This window comes from Choloepus didactylus, chromosome 8 (genome assembly GCF_015220235.1).
Source record: "Choloepus didactylus isolate mChoDid1 chromosome 8, mChoDid1.pri, whole genome shotgun sequence".
In the NCBI taxonomy this organism is placed as follows: Eukaryota; Metazoa; Chordata; class Mammalia; order Pilosa; family Megalonychidae; genus Choloepus; species Choloepus didactylus.
In genome coordinates this window covers 135,181,526-135,198,929 of record NC_051314.1, presented here as the reverse complement: position 1 = coordinate 135,198,929, position 17,404 = coordinate 135,181,526, and the positions used below count along the sequence as shown (strand labels likewise).

The 17,404-nt window shown below is 39.1% G+C and overlaps 1 protein-coding gene across 4 annotated transcripts in view; it reads right to left on the bottom strand.

Annotated features, from left to right (window-relative positions):
* Positions 1-3,659: 3,659 nt before the first annotated feature.
* FBH1 (F-box DNA helicase 1) overlaps positions 3,660-17,404 on the bottom strand; it is a 62,112-nt gene continuing 48,367 nt past the window's right edge. For all 4 annotated transcript variants that reach the window (XM_037845814.1, XM_037845817.1, XM_037845816.1 and 1 more), the window contains 2 exons: positions 4,715-4,846; positions 3,660-4,140 (listed from right to left, as the gene is read on the bottom strand). In XM_037845814.1, coding sequence (XP_037701742.1) covers positions 3,970-4,140; positions 4,715-4,846 — 303 coding nt within the window. In that variant the 3' untranslated portion in view covers positions 3,660-3,969. The remainder of the gene's footprint in view (positions 4,141-4,714; positions 4,847-17,404) is intronic.

Sequence of the window (17,404 nt, the reverse complement as noted above, 5' to 3'; positions counted from 1 at the left end):
TGATGAAACGTCTCCTGTCCTCCCCGCAGACTGGCTACCAGCATCCACAGAAGCAGACATACCTGTCATTATGGGAAAGGGGGATGGAAGTCACAGTGTACATATTCCAAGAAATACAGCTTTGGGCCTGATACCCAGTCAAAAAAAAAAAGAAAGGAAAGAAAATAAAAAGAAGAAAGGAAGGCAAAGATGGCCCTCAAAGCCTAAATTCATTGTTGATTAATTCTTTGGCTGGGGGGAAAAAGAGAATCCCCAGATTTTAAATCTGAAATGAACACCTTTAAAAAAAAATAAAGTTTTATATATCTGTTAAAAAATTGCTAAGAAAGCCCTTGAAGCCTAAGTAAGGCCAAAGTGTTTAAAGGGACCTAGGAAAGGGCTGTGTCGTGAGGTCATCATCTGTCTGGCAGCTGTGAGCAGAAGGGACTCCGCCTGGCTCACTGCTGGGGCAGCTTTTACTGTGCCCACTCACCAGAAATCCAAAGCAGTCTGCTTTCAGTCTGTTGGTATACATCATGTTCCTAAAAACCCAGAGCTTCCAGGTGATGAGGGAAAGACTGCTGGACAGAGAAAAGGCTTGAGGAAAAACCCTATACCACAAGTAGCCTGCTTCTAGAGAATTCAAGACCCCTTTTCAATCCAGCTGGCTGCCCAGAGGCCGACCGGACGCGGCGAACAGGGAGAGGGTAGGGACATACGCGAGGTGCCTGGGCGGGTGCGAGGGGGTCCCACAGGGGACCTTCTTCTTTCTTCTGCTTCAGAGTTTATTAAAAACTGGGAGTCTAACCACTGACTTCTCTGTTCCCACACCCAGGCTGCTGGAGGAAAAGAAAAATGTATCAATTAAAAGGACGGTGCTCAACTTCACCTGGGTTATTGCTGCCCAGCAATCCTGTGTGGTTTTTGTCCGCTTCCACCCCATTCTCTTCTCCACCTGTTCCAGACTTTCAACACCTCTCTCTGGGGGTCCTCATTTCTGACTTCACTAAAAAAATAAAATTATTGGGTGAGAGCTACCTAAACTTCCTCCGTAACCACTTCTTGTCTGCACCAATCCTTGCTTCCTTCATATCTCCTATCGTAATCCCTCCCTCCCTCCCTGCCCTCAAACAACCATCCCCTCTCACCTGAATCTTTGATCTCTCCTCTCTGTGGGCATTTTCCACCTATACAGGTTTAGCCGGCAGCATTCTGGAAGCTAAGTAGAAGGCAGCTAAGAGGTACTGGCATTTATTACATAAATATTCCTCTAATGGCCTTGTGTTTACTGTGGTCCCCTGCCCTCAGCTGTGCCTAGTCCCTTACAGGAGACGTTCCTCTATTTCCTCCTCTCCAAAAGAGAAACATTACCATCTTATTCCCCCAAGCACTTCCCGCAGAGTCATACCTACAGTGATTACCATGCCAGACCTTGGTATGCTGTGAAATGTTTAAGTATCCATATACCAGTATTTTGGTTGGTCTAATAACATCACTTCATTATTAAAAAAAAAAAAAAAAAAAAAAAATCTCACATCTGATACACTTGTGTCTTGAGAATAATTTATCTGAAAGTAAAAACTGATGCGTAGTCTACAATACTTGATGGTATTGTGACAGTTCTATTGTAAGAATAATTTTCATTTTATTTCAAATACTTTCTAAACAAGTAGAAAATGACAACAGAATTTATTTTTATATGGATAACTCTGCATCAAAAATCAAAGAATATGGAGACAAATCAGAAATGCTTTCTTTGAAACAGAAACTGGAGTTTGGTATCTATAGATTGTAGATTCATAAAATAATTCAGAAAGCTCTCCTCTAAGTTATCAAATAAGAAATGGGATTATTCAAAAATTAAGGAATCAGAGAAAAACATTATTCTCCCAGTTAGTGTGGTAAATCTTGTACAGAATATGTTGTACAAAATGCATCACAACGAAATGAAATTATTGATGGCTTTTATTTTAAAGACTATACTATTAAAAAAAGCTAATAAACTTTCATTTTCATGTAGTGTTTAGTTTATATTTTGAGTAGTGCTTTTCTTATCTAATAATTTATAATAAGTTACTTAACACTTATTTAAAAGATTTTCTCTTACTAAGTATTTTAAAAATTGTTTTTCTATTTCAAATATACCAAATATTTAGTTTCAATGATTTTTAAAAAATTCTTAACACTTAAAAAGATGAACTACAGTACCTATTCCTATATTCTGGTATTTTTCAAAATAAGTACCAAAAAGCTAGTACTGACATTTTGCTCTGAGAGTGCTTACACCACACACATCTTTTTCTTCCCTTCATGGTGTTCCTCCTAGAATATTCCTTCCTTCTTTAATAGTAAGCTGACTCCTAATCATACTATTAAACACAGCTCAAACATCACCTTCCATGGAAAGCCATCTATGGCTCTACTCTGATATAAAGATACCCATCCTCTCTTCCTAAAGCACTCATGTATCCCTCTCAAAACACTTTTCACCTCAAACTAAATCATACTTATTAAACTGCAAACTCCTTGAGGTCAGGGACCATGTTTTGACACTGTGCATCCACTACTTAGCATGGTACTGCTACATAGCAGATGCTTAAAGACAGTTTAATGAATTCATGAATTCCCTTCCAATAAATAAACTTCTTCCTCTCTGATTCAAAAAACTAGATTCCTAGAAAACATGTTAATGAATCCCTCTTTTAACATCACTCCCCCTAAATCCCTCTTGTGAAGGATACTGAATATTTTGACACTTTCAAATTGAAATTTTCTTTTCAATTCCTGTTTTAGTCCAAGTTATCTATAAGCATCAGATAAGGCTAGACCAGGAATATTGTCCAGGTAGACCAAATACCCTCATCCTTTTTTCATTAAAATAGCCTAACTCTGTCTTCAGGTCCAATTCTGTGAATTTTCCGCAATATGCAAACATCCATTTGGCATTCCAACCCTTTCCAAGCATCCTTGGCCCAATCCACTCTTGCTTTATCCACCTGGCCCACATTCGAAGCTCCACTAGAGTCCTGATCTAGGGGAGGTTAAAGAGGAGACTGTCACAACTGAAGTTGTGAGGTCTGCCCCTCAACACAGCTCCATTCAGCGCAGAGACCAAACGTGGTGAATTCCTTGGGACAGATGCAAGGCTGTGCCCATCTGTCACCTGCCATCAGCATCCCAAACACTGCAGCATGACAAAAATGTGGAAACACCAGACCCCTGTATATCTAAGTGATGTGAGTTTTTCCACCGGTGGTTTCTTTAGGAACAGCTTTATTGCAACTGTCACCAGCTTCTCATTTCTCCTCTACTTCCCCTCCAGAGTGGCTGCCCAGCTCCCACTTCCCATCTCAAGTATTTCTGATCTTCGGGTCTACCTATAGTAAAAATGAGAAATCTACTATTGTCTACCAGACTTTGTACTTGTCTTGTTTATGTATTTATGTTGTCTCCCTGTTTAAACTATGAATGCCATAATGACAAAGGCACACTCTATGTCTTATACATGTGTGAATCCCCATGGCACCAAAATCCCATTTTGATGCATGAATTATCACCCTAGAAATCAATTCTCATAATCTGCTTGGTGTATCATGTGAATAGGGACAAAGCTATTGAGAAGAGAACGCTGGAGAATGATCAGAGACAACAGTGATGAAGCCAGGTGCCACAAAGCGGTCTGCCAGTGCTGCAACGCCGGTTTAATTGAAACCTTGTAATAAAAGTTTAAATACATAAAATGTTTTGTTTTGTTTTTTTATCAAAAAAACACCTGATGCATATGGCGGATGGGCAAGTGGAACCTGGCTACCTAGAGGGAATGGAGAAATGGCAAATCTACCTCTGGTTGGTTTCCTCTTCCTCAAAGACCGCTCTGTGAATGCACTCAGAGTCTCAGGAGAACGGGAACCCTACCCCACACTGGCTTCTCTGAGTACTTGGAGTGCACAGCAAAGCATTCTGCAGCATGGAGAATGCTCGTCCGGGCTTTCAGAAGACAAGGAAGAGCAGGGCCTCGTGTCTGGGCAGCATTATATCTTCAACGGTGCGTTCCATGGCGTGCACCTGCTCTGGGGTGGCCGTGAGGAAAGTCAAGGGCCCAATACGTTGCTCCACACAGGAGTGGCACAGGTAGCCACCCTTGTTCTCCTTCCTGTTGCTCTGCAGTGGTGGATAAGAAAACAAGGTCAGGGGAACAACCCAAGAACACAGGTTTTCCACCAAGAAGCACTGAATTGCTGACCTAGCTGCCAAGGGGACATGCATCATGAGGCTCATGAGCTTGGACCCATGCAAGCCCTCTGAGGGGAGAGACACTTCCTGCAGCACCATCATCTAGAGTGGACGCCATGCTAACAAATTCCCTTAGAGCAGAAACCAGAATCTTTCAAGTCAAGGAAAGAAGAATCAGGAGAAGATTAACTGGGCCCCTGAGGTAGACAGTACTCTTCTTAGCTGTCCAGTCACCATCCAATCTCACCAGCAGGCTTAAGCCCTCCCACACCACACTATCTAGCCTGCCTCTTGATGACAGAGTCCTTGTCACACAGGTAGATCTTACAATTCTCGTGCCTGGCATATGAAAGGCACCTACTATGCCCTGAAGGAAGACACAAACAAATTTCTCTTCCCTCTCACTCGCCACCCAGATAAGCACACAGCTGACATGCAACACAACTTCAGGGATCGAAGCCGACTCAATGTGAAGCAAAAGCTGCTGCCAAGAGCCACGCACGTAAGTGATGGGGAGTTTCTTCATTGTGAGGACGGTGTCAACGGGGATGGCGTTGTTGCACTGCCCCACACAGCAGTGAACCACTCCTGTTTTTAGAACATTACTTGTCAGCTCTGCTTGCAAGAAGTACTCCTGAGAAGGAAAGAGAGGAAAAGGATGATGGCGATGGCGATGCCGCTGCTACATTCTATCCAGAAACTCCATAGCTAGGTAGCTTTATACACTTTTTAGTCACCTCCTAAGTCCAAGAATGCCCAGTTTTCCCTTATTTCTCTACCTTTTTCCCTTCCCTTAAGGCTACCTCCAAGGGAGAACACTTCAACCAGCCCAACTGGCTTCTTAGTAAAACTACTAGTTTTTAAAGAAATTAAAAAAAAAAAAAAAAAAAGACTTAATGAACAAACATGCAAAACTATTGGTTACAACACTGAAGGCCTACTTTTGGATTTTCTCTCAGCCTGGCCTGTCCCCAAATGAGTAATCAAAAAATTATATGTCTATTCACTCTATAGTTCAGATAAGCTGAAACAGAGGACCTTGAAGAAACTTGCCCAAATCAACCCTGAACATCTCCATCTTCCCACATGTCTGGGGTAACTAGCGGGCAAATTACAGAGCCTCTTTAAGCTTTAGTTTCCTCTATCTTTTATCTTTAGAATGCAGGTCCCAGTACCCGCTTCACATGGTTGCTGTGAGGAAGCAATAAAACAGAACTTGCAAGGTGTTCAGTGTCCAGCCATACGGAGCACCCTGTAAAATGCTCTTTTCCTCCTAGATGGTAAATGCCACAAGAATGGAGACCTCTGTTGAGTGTGTTGCTGCCCCAAGGAGTTGATCATAGAACCTGACACAAGCACGACTGTAAATATTTGCTAACCAAATAAATTATCATGATTCCATATTTTCTACATTACAGCTGGCAGTTTATCTCATTTTTTTTTTTCACCATCTATGTCCAATATTAGATTTATTTCCTTTTCTCTCTTGTGGGAGCTGCCAACTTACTAAAGAAAAGAACATGTGTGTGTGTGGGTGTGTTTGTGCATGTGTGTCTGTGTGTATAAACACTCATGTACCCACTAATGTGTACTGATAATTAAAGTGTGAAATCCTTTTTAAAATAAAATTAAAGATTTTGTTGAGGTCTCCCCTTTACCTGTCATCTCCATTCCCTTCCCCAGGGGCAACCAGTATCATGATTTTGATGTGCATCCTTTCCAGTCTGTTCTAAAGTAGCTTAATGTGCACATATATTTCCAAGAACATACAGTATCATTTTATAGGTATACATTTACAAAAATATAGTTTTCTTCGCAAATAGTTAATTTCATTTAAGTGCTATATAGGATTCCATATCAATCTTTCACATTTTTTTAATCCATCCCCTTTTTGTTGATACTTAAGGTCTGTTCCCAAATTATTTCAGACAATGCAACAATGACCATTCTTGTACATGCTTCCTTGCCCGACACATGCTGAGAGTTCTTCTGGGGCTTTTGCACTTTTTGACCATGACCCACATCAAGAAGCCCACTTAACATTACAATTCTATATTCTATATGTACACATATAAAAGACTGAAATAAAAGTTTTACAAAATATTTAACATTATATGCAATGTACTGATTTTTAGATTTTATTCTAATTCACTTTTTTAAAAGCTTGATACAACCCACTTAAATAACTTTGTATATCACTAATGAAGACAACCTGCACAGTGAACAGCACTGCTCTAGAGTAGAGACTCCCATACACTACTAAAATTAAGGTCTCCAAAGAGCTTTTTTTATGGGAGTTGTACCTATTAATATTTATCATATTAGAAATTAAAACTAAGGAATTAAAAAACATGTATCAATTCATTAAAAAATAACAACAAACCCATTACATGTTAACAAAAATTTTTATGAAAAGCTGTATTTAAAAAAAAACATAGAAGAATAGCATTGTTTTACATTTTTGTAAATATCTTCAATGTCTAGCTTAATAGAAAATGGCTGGATTCTCACATCTGCTTCACCACTCAGTCTGTGGAGACCAACATATCCTGTGGTCTGGGGAAACTCTAATGGACATTTAGGAGAGCATTAGAGTGAAAAGGGCAAATACCTCTTAGTATTAGCATTATATGTGCAATATGGATTATGGACATAGTTTGACCTTGTGGACATCCTGGAAGGTCCCCAGACCACACCTGAACCTTGGAATCCTGGGTGGTAGGGTATGCATTTTTCCAAAGTGGTTGCACCAGTTTATCCTCCCACCTGCTGGGAGTGCCCACTTCCCATCATCCTTGCCAGTGTCAGCAAGGTTCAAGCTTTTTCCGTTTCACCAATCTTACTAATTATTTTAGCTCACATTTCCCTGATTACTAGAGGTTGCATATCTTTCTTTACAGATTTATTGGCCACCAAGGTTTCCTTTTCTGTAAACTTCTTGTTTCTATCCTCATCAGAACAGAAATTTTTAGAAATGTTAGAAAAATACCTCAGGATAAGGAAGGTTTTCTCAATAAGTGTGACACAAAAATAAGAAACCATAAAACAGGCAAATCTGATTGCATCAAAATGTAAAACCCCAGAGTGATAAAATAATAGGCAGCATTTAGTTAATCCTTTTAAACCATCCTTTGGGATGCCGCAATTGTCATTACACCAATTTTACAGATAAGGAAAATGAGGCAAAGAGTGGTTAGGCAACTTGCCCACTGTTACACGGTAGTAAGTGGGAGCGCTCGGATGTGACACTCGGCCATCTCATGCCAGTAAAGGCTCCCTGAGTCTCCACTAGGCTAGCTGCTGCTTTAAATCAAGTTAAAAGACCAGCCACAGCATGGGAGGAGATCTTGCCTTCATCCATTCAACAAACACTGAGCACCAACTATGTGTTGGCACTGTTCTAAAGATGTGCTTGTGAGATCCTGAGTTAAAAATCTAACATTCTGGGAGGCTGAGAAGCTATCTCTCAGCAACTAGAATAACTCCTTGTCATGCAACAAAAATTCAACAAAGTAATGATTTCCTCCAAGTCCCCAAAACTTAAAGAAATGGACAAAGAAAAAGGCTTCTGGTGATCAACTAGCTGTTTTCTAAGGGAGTCAGAGAAAAGACTGCCTGGCCCACTCTTATTTATAGGGGAGACCAAAATATTTTACTGCTCTAGGTGATCTCACTTTAAGTCTCTAAAACACTACCATGCATAACTTCACGTTCATAACATGCTTTCATATCCTCTAAATTATTAACTTCACTCCTCAGGGTCTTCAACCTTTCTTTCTTAAACAGGATGTTCCCAAATTCATTCATGGGGAGAAGCACTCGGACTCATGCAAGGTCTTTCAGACTTAAGGACATCTGTCTGTTCACGCGGAATTTCTGGGGCTTCCTCAGAGCACCCCGTGGGCACACAGGTGTTCCCCCCCCCTCACCCCAAGTCTGGCAAGGGGGAAGCATTTCTCTAGAGTCCACATTCTTCTCTTTCATGGCCAAAATCATTTTCCTCCAAAAAGGTGTGCAGTAACCAATTGATAAGCTTCCAGTTCACTTCAGAAAACTTAACAAACTATCATATATAACTAGTGGGACTCTAAAGTGATCCAACCTCTGTGAAGATTTTGGCACACTAGAAAATCACACATGCATTTATCCTTTACCCAGCAATTAACCTCACTTCTAGAAATTTATCCCAAAGATGCAATGGCAAAAATACAAAATGACTCCTGTCTACGGCTGTGCATTGTGGCATTATTAGTAAAAGCAAAAGACTAAACAACACAATGACCCACAGTGAGGGACTGCATAAAGCACGGTAAATTCACAAAGTGGAATACTATTCACCTGTAGAAAGGACAAGGAAGAGCCCTATAAACTGATAAACAGCAATTTCCATGCATATTATTAAGTAACAAAAGCAAGGTACAGAACTATATATATATATATAGAATGCTGCCTTTTGTGGAAAAAGGAGAATACAAACACATACGCATATAATGCTAAGTGTTGCAAAAAGAAAGGATGAATCGAAACCTAATTTTAAAAATAACTACCATGAAAAAAAAAATAATAAAAAATTAAAAAAATAAAAATAAAAATAACTACCAAATGTGGAGGGAGAGAATAATCTGAAGGGGACAAGGATGAAACAAGACTTCCCTGAATGCATCTTGTTACGAAGTGTTGACTTTGAAAACATAAACGTTTTAGAAATTCAAAAAAAAGAAGTAAATTAAAAAGAAGCAAAGCAATTCCTGTAGGGATTGTAAACAAATAAATCTATCTAACTATATATCAAAGTGGTGATAAGACCACAGAGAAAAAAAAGGACTTATTTCAAGTGACTTTAGAACATGACATTCTGACTATACATCATTAGCAGAATATATGCCAAGGAGAAATGTTAGGAAATCTTAAATTCCGTTCACTAGTTTGTTAACAGTAATACTGATATTATTTTGGTGAAACTTTTATACATAGAAAGATAATATATAATTAATAAATACAGCTAGGAACCAAGATTCTCAATGTAAAAGGAAAGATTCAAGTGTAAAAGAAGAAATAAAAAACCCTTTAATGTTAAATCTGATTGGGATGATAGAGCTATAATTAATGAGAATTATAAATGTAAACAGCTATAGGCTATGACAATGCAGATACAGTGTATCTTTAAAAAAAATGGGGAATGAAGAGAGCATGTATGAATTATTTTCAGTACACATATTGTTGGCTGGTGTACACCTGGTAAAAAATGATGAAGAACAGAAAGAAAGTGCTCATTGAAAAGCTGGGAGGTCGCTGCTCTCAGGAGGAGGAGAGGATGTTACGACTGGGAAAGGCCACCAGGAAGGAAGCACCTGGGATGGCTGGCAAATTCCACCTCCGGAGCCGCATAAATGCTCACCTCATAATAATTTTAAGTTGTATATCTGTTTTACACTGTTTTCTTTATCTGTGTTATATTTAACAATCAAAGGTTCAAAGTTAAAAAACAATGGAATTATCAGTATGAACTTTTGATATTATTTTCTTTTCAAAAATGTAATTTCCAAGGTACTGCCCCATTCAAGATAGCAGAGTGAGACGATTTCGGGGATCCATCCTCTCACACAAGCTTTTAACAACCAGCAAGATGTGGCAGAAGCATCTTTCTCAAAGATCCAGAAAATAATTGAAGGACTGCAGTAACAAGGCAAGCGCCAAATCAAGAACAAGGCTACTTAGAAGCGGTAAGACCTCCTGGTGCCCTAGCTGGCTCCTCCCCCACAGTGCCTTACCTGCCCAATCTGGATCTGGCTCCTGCCCAGTGTGGCTCCCTTGTCCTGGTTCTGGGGGGAGTACAGTAACCCTTATGCTCATACTGGGAGCTTGTATGGTGCCCAGTCTCACTGATGGTGGCCCGGGGGACTTGCATGCTAGAACTTGCCCTGCATGTAGAAGGCAGCTCACGGAACTTCTTCAGAACACTGTGGGAGAGCAGTCAAGTCATGCTGCCTGGGGCAAGGGATTGCTGATTGAGACATGCAGAGCAGCACCCGGAACTGTGAGGAAAAAGTTTCCTAGAAAAGAGGAGGCCTTCAGAACCACATAAACAAGAGAATTCTAGAGCCACAGGCTCATGCCCAAGACAATGTGTACACAAGAAAGGATCAGGAAGGCCTTTATGCTTTGGCCTGGAGCTATTCTCTAAACTCACTGTAGTGGTTTGGAACTGTATGGACCCCAGAAAACCATGTTCTTAAAGTTAACTCATTCCTGTGGGCATGAACCCACTGTAAGGAGAACTTTTTGATGAGGCTACTTCTTAAGGCGTGGCCCACCTCAATCAGGATGGCTCTTAATCCTATTACTGAAGTCCTTTATAAGCGGTATGAAATCAGACACAGAGAGAAAGCCACAGATGGAGCAGCCAGAAGCTGAACATCATTGGAACCTGGAAGAGAAGGGAGAGACCAGAAGCCGTTGCCAGGTGCCTTGCCATATAACAAACTGAGGACCGAGAATCTCTGGTAGCCAGCCCCAGAATGCCACAGTCATTGAGGAGAAAGCATCGCCTTGATGTTGCCTTGATTTGGACCTTTTTCCTCACATCAAAACCAAGAGCAAATAAATTCCCAGTGTTTAACCTGACCCATTTCATAGCATTTGCTTGAGCAACATGTGAAACTAAAAATCTCATGGCATGGATAACCCCTCAAGGAGACAGCTCCCAAAGGTCAATATGCAAAGACTAAGAAAGGTGTTTTGTTTTTTCCTTCCTCTTTTTTTTCTTTTCTTTCCTTTTTTTTTTTTTTTTTGTTAGCTCCTAGCAATCAAGGAAAGCTCTGTCATACACCAGATGCATACAAGCTTAAGGAACAGAAGCTTCCGAGTCTAAATTCCAGCAATAACACATTAAAACATTGAAATGTCTAGTTGCAACAAAAGGTCACAAAACATTCAAAGAAACAGGACATAATGGCCCACACAAAGGAGAAGATTAAAGCATTAGAAACCATCATTGAGGAGGACCAGACCTGGTACATACCAGACAAAAACAAAATCTTCCCCACCCACAATCGATCCAAAGTTTACAATCAATGGCTCTAGTTATAGCCACAGAGTTGTGCATCTCCAACACAATCAATTTGAGAATATTCTCATTGCTCTGGAAAAAAAAAGGTCCTAGATACGCTCAAAGAGCTAAAGGAAAACATGGACAAAGAACTAAAGTAAATCAGCAAAACGACAGATGAACACAAAGAGAATATCAACAGAGAGATGGAAATTATAAACACTAACCAAACAGAACTGAGGACCACAGTAACAGAAATTTAAAACTCCCTAGAGGGGTTCAGCAGCAGATTGGAGCTGGAGAAGAAAGAATCAGTGGACTTGAGGATAAGACAATTGAAATCATCCAGTCTGAGGAGAAGAAAAAAGAATAAAGAAAAGTGAACAGAGCCTGAGGAACCTGTGGGACACTATCAAGTATACCAACATACAAATTGTGGGAATCCCAAAAGGAGAAGAAAGAGAGAATATTCAAAGAAATAATGATGGAAAACTTCCCAAATTTAACAAAAGACATGAATACATAAATCCAAGATGCTCCATAAACTCCCAACAGGATAAACCCAAATAGATCCATGCTGTGGCATATTATAATCAAACTGTCAGGTACCACAGACAGAGAATTCTGAAAGCCTCAAGAGAGAAGCAACATGTCACATTCGAGGGTGCCTCAATAAGATTGAGTGCTGATTCCTCATTGGAAATCGAAGAGGCAAAGGCAGTAAGACGACATATTTAAAGTGCTGAAAGCAAAAAAATGCCCACAAAGAATTCCCTATTCAGCAAAATTGTCTTTAAAAAGTGAGCTAGAACTCTGCAGATATGAATGACAGTATTAGCGCATACAGCAACTGTTTAAAAAGCTGAAAAAGTGTCCAGACTTCAATTCGAGATATGAATGAAGCAGATCTGGTTAGGACTAGGGCAAATCAGGTCAAAGAGTAAAGGACGATACTTGACTGTGTTTTAAAATTTCAACTTCCATGTGAGATCAAGAGAAGAGATGTTTAGTTGGTGCAGGATCTATATTTCCTAAAAAAATTTAACTCATACAGTTTGTTCAAATACCACAATTACATGGAACTTTGAACAGGAAGTGAGACCTGGTAGGTTTGTATAGGTTAGTGTGAAATAGCAAGACATCCCAAAGTAATTTGGACAGAGAATAAGAATATATATGCAGGGCCCTGAGGAGCTGGGGGAAAATGCAGAACTGTTGGGCTTCCTCATCTGGATTGTTGCTGATGTTCTCACAAACATTGAGGACTGGCTGTTTGGTATGCTGAGCCCTCTATCCCAGGACTTGCCCTTATGAAGCTCATCACTGCAAAGGAGAGGCTAAACCTGCTTATAATTGTGCCTAAGAGTCTCCCCGTGAGTACCTCTTTGTTGCTCAGATATAGCCCTCTCTCTCTACCTAAGCCAACTTGGCAGGTGAACTCACTGCCCTCCCCGCTATATGGGACCTGACTCCCAGGAGTGTAAATCTCCCTGGCAACACAGGATATGACTCCCAAAGATGAATCTGGACCCGACATTGTGGGATTGAGAACATCTTCTTGACCAAAACGGGGACTCGAAACAAAACAAAGTTTCAGTGGCAGAAAGATTCCAAATGGAGTCAAGAGGTCACTCTGGTGGACATTCTTATGTACTATATAGATTACACTTTTTAGGTTTTAATGCATTGGAACAGCCAGAAGTAAATACCTGAAACTTTCAAACTGCAACCCAGCAGCCTTGATTCTTGAAGACGACTGTACGGCAATGTAGCTTACAAGGGGTGACAGTGTGACTGTGAAAGCCTTGTGGATCACACTCCCTTTAGTGTATGAATGGATGAGTAGAAAAATAGGGACAAAAACTAAACGAAAAATAGGGTGGGGGAGGATGATTTGGGTGTTCTTTTTTACTTTTATTTTTTATTCTTATTTTTACTTTTTCTGGTATAAGGAAAACGTTCAAAAAATAGATTGGGGTGACAAATGCACAACTATATGATGGTACTGTGAACAGTTGATTGTACACCATGGATGATGGTATATGTGAATATATGTCAATAAAACTGAATTAAAAAAAAAAAGTGAGGGAGAGATTAAGACATGCCCAGAGAAACAAAAGCTGAGGGAGTCTGTCACTGCTAAAACAGCCCCGCAAGAAAAACTAACAGGAATTGAAAGGACAATAGGCAATAGATCGAAGCCACATGACTAAATAAAGATCTCCAGTGATAGTAAATACCTGAGTAAATACAAATGCCAGTATTATTGTATTTTTGGTTTGTAACTCCACTTGATACTTCCTACAGGATGTAAAAGGCAGATGCATACAATGTAACGAGTCATAATGTATAAACTTGTAATTTGTGACAGGAACTACAGGAAGGTGGGGGGAATGGAGGAGTATAAGAACAGAGTGCATATATATACTACTGAAGTTAAGTTGGTATCAAAGCAAATGAGATTGTTATAGATTTAGGATGTTAAATTTAAGCCCTATGGTAACTACAAAGAAAATATTGGAGAACATGCAATCTCAGAGACAGAAATTAGAATATGGCTTGCCGGGGGTGAGGAACAGGGAAAATGGGGAGTTAATACATAATTGGTGTAAGGTTTCTGTTTGGGGAGATGGAAAAGTTTCAGTGATGGAAGGTCCTCAGGTATCACAACATTCTGAATGTGACTAATCCCACTGAATGTTATGTTTGGGAGTGGCTGAGATGGGAAAGTTTATGTTGTGTATAGGCTACCGCAATTAAAACAAAGAAAAAGAGCAACTGAACAGACAATGACAATTAAATTCAATACATGATTCTGAATGGGATCTAGCAAGGGAGAACAAAAGGCTCAAAAAAATTAACATTATTGGGACATATGAAAAAAAATTGGAATGTAAACTGCAAGCTTTATATCAATGTTAAATTTCTTGAACTTGACAACTGTACTTCAGGTGGTTCCATAAGTGAACATCCTTGTTCTTAGAAAATGTACATGGAAGTATTAAGTTTTCAAGGAGCATGATGTATAAAATCTAAACTCAAGTGTTCAGAAAATGGATTGGTAAATAGATTTATAGCTGAATAGATAGACAGAATGATACAGCAAATATGGAAAATGTTAAAACCCATGGATCTGGATATCAAGGGATGTAGGGATATGTTGGAGTTCTCTGTAATGGGGTCTGCATTATTTTTGTCACTGTCCTGTAAGATTGAAAGTATTTCAAAGTAAAAAGTTAAAAAACTGCAATTTCATAGTTTTTCCTAGTTCTGTTTACTAAAAAGGTAAACAATCTTACCATCACTAAAAGGAGATAATCCAATATTACGTACTTCCTGCTGTGATGCAACACAAAGCCCAAAGCCCCCCACCTATGGAGACTTCTTGCCAAAAAAGTTCAACCTGAATCTAATCAAGCCTCTTTGGCTAACTTCTAGGTATAGAAAACCCAGGCAAATATAGGATAAACTACCACCCAAGGAAGCAAATCAATAATGTGCACAACTGACCCAGTTTCTGCAATAAGGCAAAGACATTGAAAAGGCAGGGGATAGGGTGGGGGGATCTTAGCCTGTTCTAAAGAAAGAAATCTAAGAGAGATAATAATCAAATGTTTGTTTGGATTCTGATTTAAACAAGTCAACTGTCAAAAGGCATTTTTGAGACAATCATAGAAGTATAATTATGGACTAGGTAGTAAAGGTCACATGGAATTACTGAAAATTTTTAAGATATGATAATGGCACTGTGGTTATGAAAAAAAAGTCCCTATTTTTTTAGAAATGCAAGCTCCAGATATACATAGAGGTGATCTGTATGTTTGTTCACGATAGTATGTCTACTTTTTAACGTCTCAAAGTTTTCATAATTAAAAAAAAAAGTCCTATTTAACCCATATTGTGAAATGATGTTACTGCTCTGCAGTACTTCTAAAAATAACCAATATGACAGTCTGGTTTTGTTACAAGTCTAACCACTAGTGTAACACTTTCTATGAAAAAAAACCATACCACAGTTTCTAAAAGAATACGAATCATCAAAGTTTACAGAAAAACTCATGTTATAGGTGGAGACTATTTGTACATGAAAATTATTTTTCTGCTTAACTCCCTGGGATACTGGTTTGGAGATTAAGAAAAGTCATACTTATCTTTATACCAGGCGTCAGCAAACTACAGCTGGTGGGCCAATCCAGCCCAATGCCTGTTTTTGTATAATAAAGTTTTATTGGAACACAGCCACATTCATTCATTTAGGTATTGTCTATTGCTGCTTTTGCAGTAATATGGCAGGGCTGAGCAATCCCAATCAAAATTCCAACAGCTTTATTTGCAGAAATGGAAAAGCCAATCATCAAATTTATTTGGAAGTGTAAAGGGCCCTGAACAGTCAAAACCATCCTGAAAAAAAAAAGAATGATATTGTAGGACTCACACTTTCCAACTTTAAAACTTATTACAAAGCTACAATGGTTAAAACATGTACTGGCACATGTATTGACCAATGGAATTGAACTGAGAGTTCAGAAATAAACCCTCAGGTCTACGGCCAACTGATTCTGACAAGGGTGCCAAGTCCACTCAGTTGGGAAAGAATGGTTTCTTCAACAAATGGTGCTGGGAAAACTGGATATCCATATTCAAAAGAATGAAGGGACCCCCCTACCTCACAGCATATACAAAATTTAACTCAAAATGTACCAAAGACCTAAATATAAGAACCAGGGCTATTAAACTCCTAGAAGAAATCATAGGGAAGCATCTTCAGGATCTTGAGTTAGGTGATGGCTTCTTAGACTTTATACCCAAACAGAAGCAGCAAAAGAAAAAATAGATATACAGGACCTCATCAAAATTAAAAGCTTTTGTTCATCAAAGGACTTCATCATAAAAGCAAAAGGACAACCTGAAGAATAAAGTATTTGGAAACCACATTATCAGATAAGGGTTTAATGTCCAGAATTTATAAAGAAATCCTACAAATCAACAAGAAAAAGACAAAAAACCCTAATCAAAAGTGGGCAAAGGACTTGAATAGACATTCCTCCAAAGACATACAAAGGGCCAAAAAGCACATAAAAAGATGCTCAACATCATTAGCCATTAGGGAAATGCAAATCAAAACCACAATGAAATACCCTTTCATATCCAATAGAATGGCTACTATTAAATAAAAAGAAAAGAAAAAGAACAAGTGTTCAAGAGGATGTGGAGAAACAGGAACATCCATTCACTGTTGGTGGGACTGTACAATGGCACAGCTGCTCTGGAAAACAGTTTGCTGGTTCCTCAGAATGTACAGAATTGCCATATAACCCAGCAATCCACTTCTAGGTATGTACCCAAAAAACTGGAAGCAGGGACTTGAACGGATATTTGCACAACGATGTTCATGGCAGCATTATTCACAACTGCCAAAAGATGGAAGCAACCCAAGTGTCCATCAACAGATGAATGGATAAACAAAATGTGGTATATACATACACTGGAATGTTACGCAGCAGTGAAAAGGAATGATGTTCTGATACATGCAATGACATAGATGACCCATGAGAACATCATGTTGAGTAAAATAAACCAGACACAAAAGGACAAATAATGTATGATCTCACCAATATGAAATAATTCATATAAGCAAATGTGTGGAGTCAGAAATCAGAATACAAGTTAACAAGGGCTGAGAAGAGATAGGGAATGGGAAAATAAAGTTTAGTTTGTACAGAATTTCTGTTGGGGGTGGTGGAAGTTTGGATAATGGAGGATGGTGATGGTAGCACAACATTGGGTGAATATAATTAACACCACTAAATTATATATCTGCATGTCGTTAAAGGGGAAAATTTTAGGTTGCATATATATTACTGAAATAAAAATTAAAAAATGAAATTAAATGAGATTGGGATTGGAAGTGAAGAAACATTTTCATTATTTGCAGATGATACAACTGTCAACTACAATAAACAAATATTAAGATCCTATGGAGAGGTGGGAAGAAGATGGCGGCATAGAGAGGAGTGGAAGCTAGTCAGTCCCCCTGGAACAACTAATAAACAACCAGGAACAAATAGTAAATAATCTGGAATAACTGCGGGGCAACAAACATGACCATCCACTCATCCTACACCAAAATGAATTGGGAGGAAT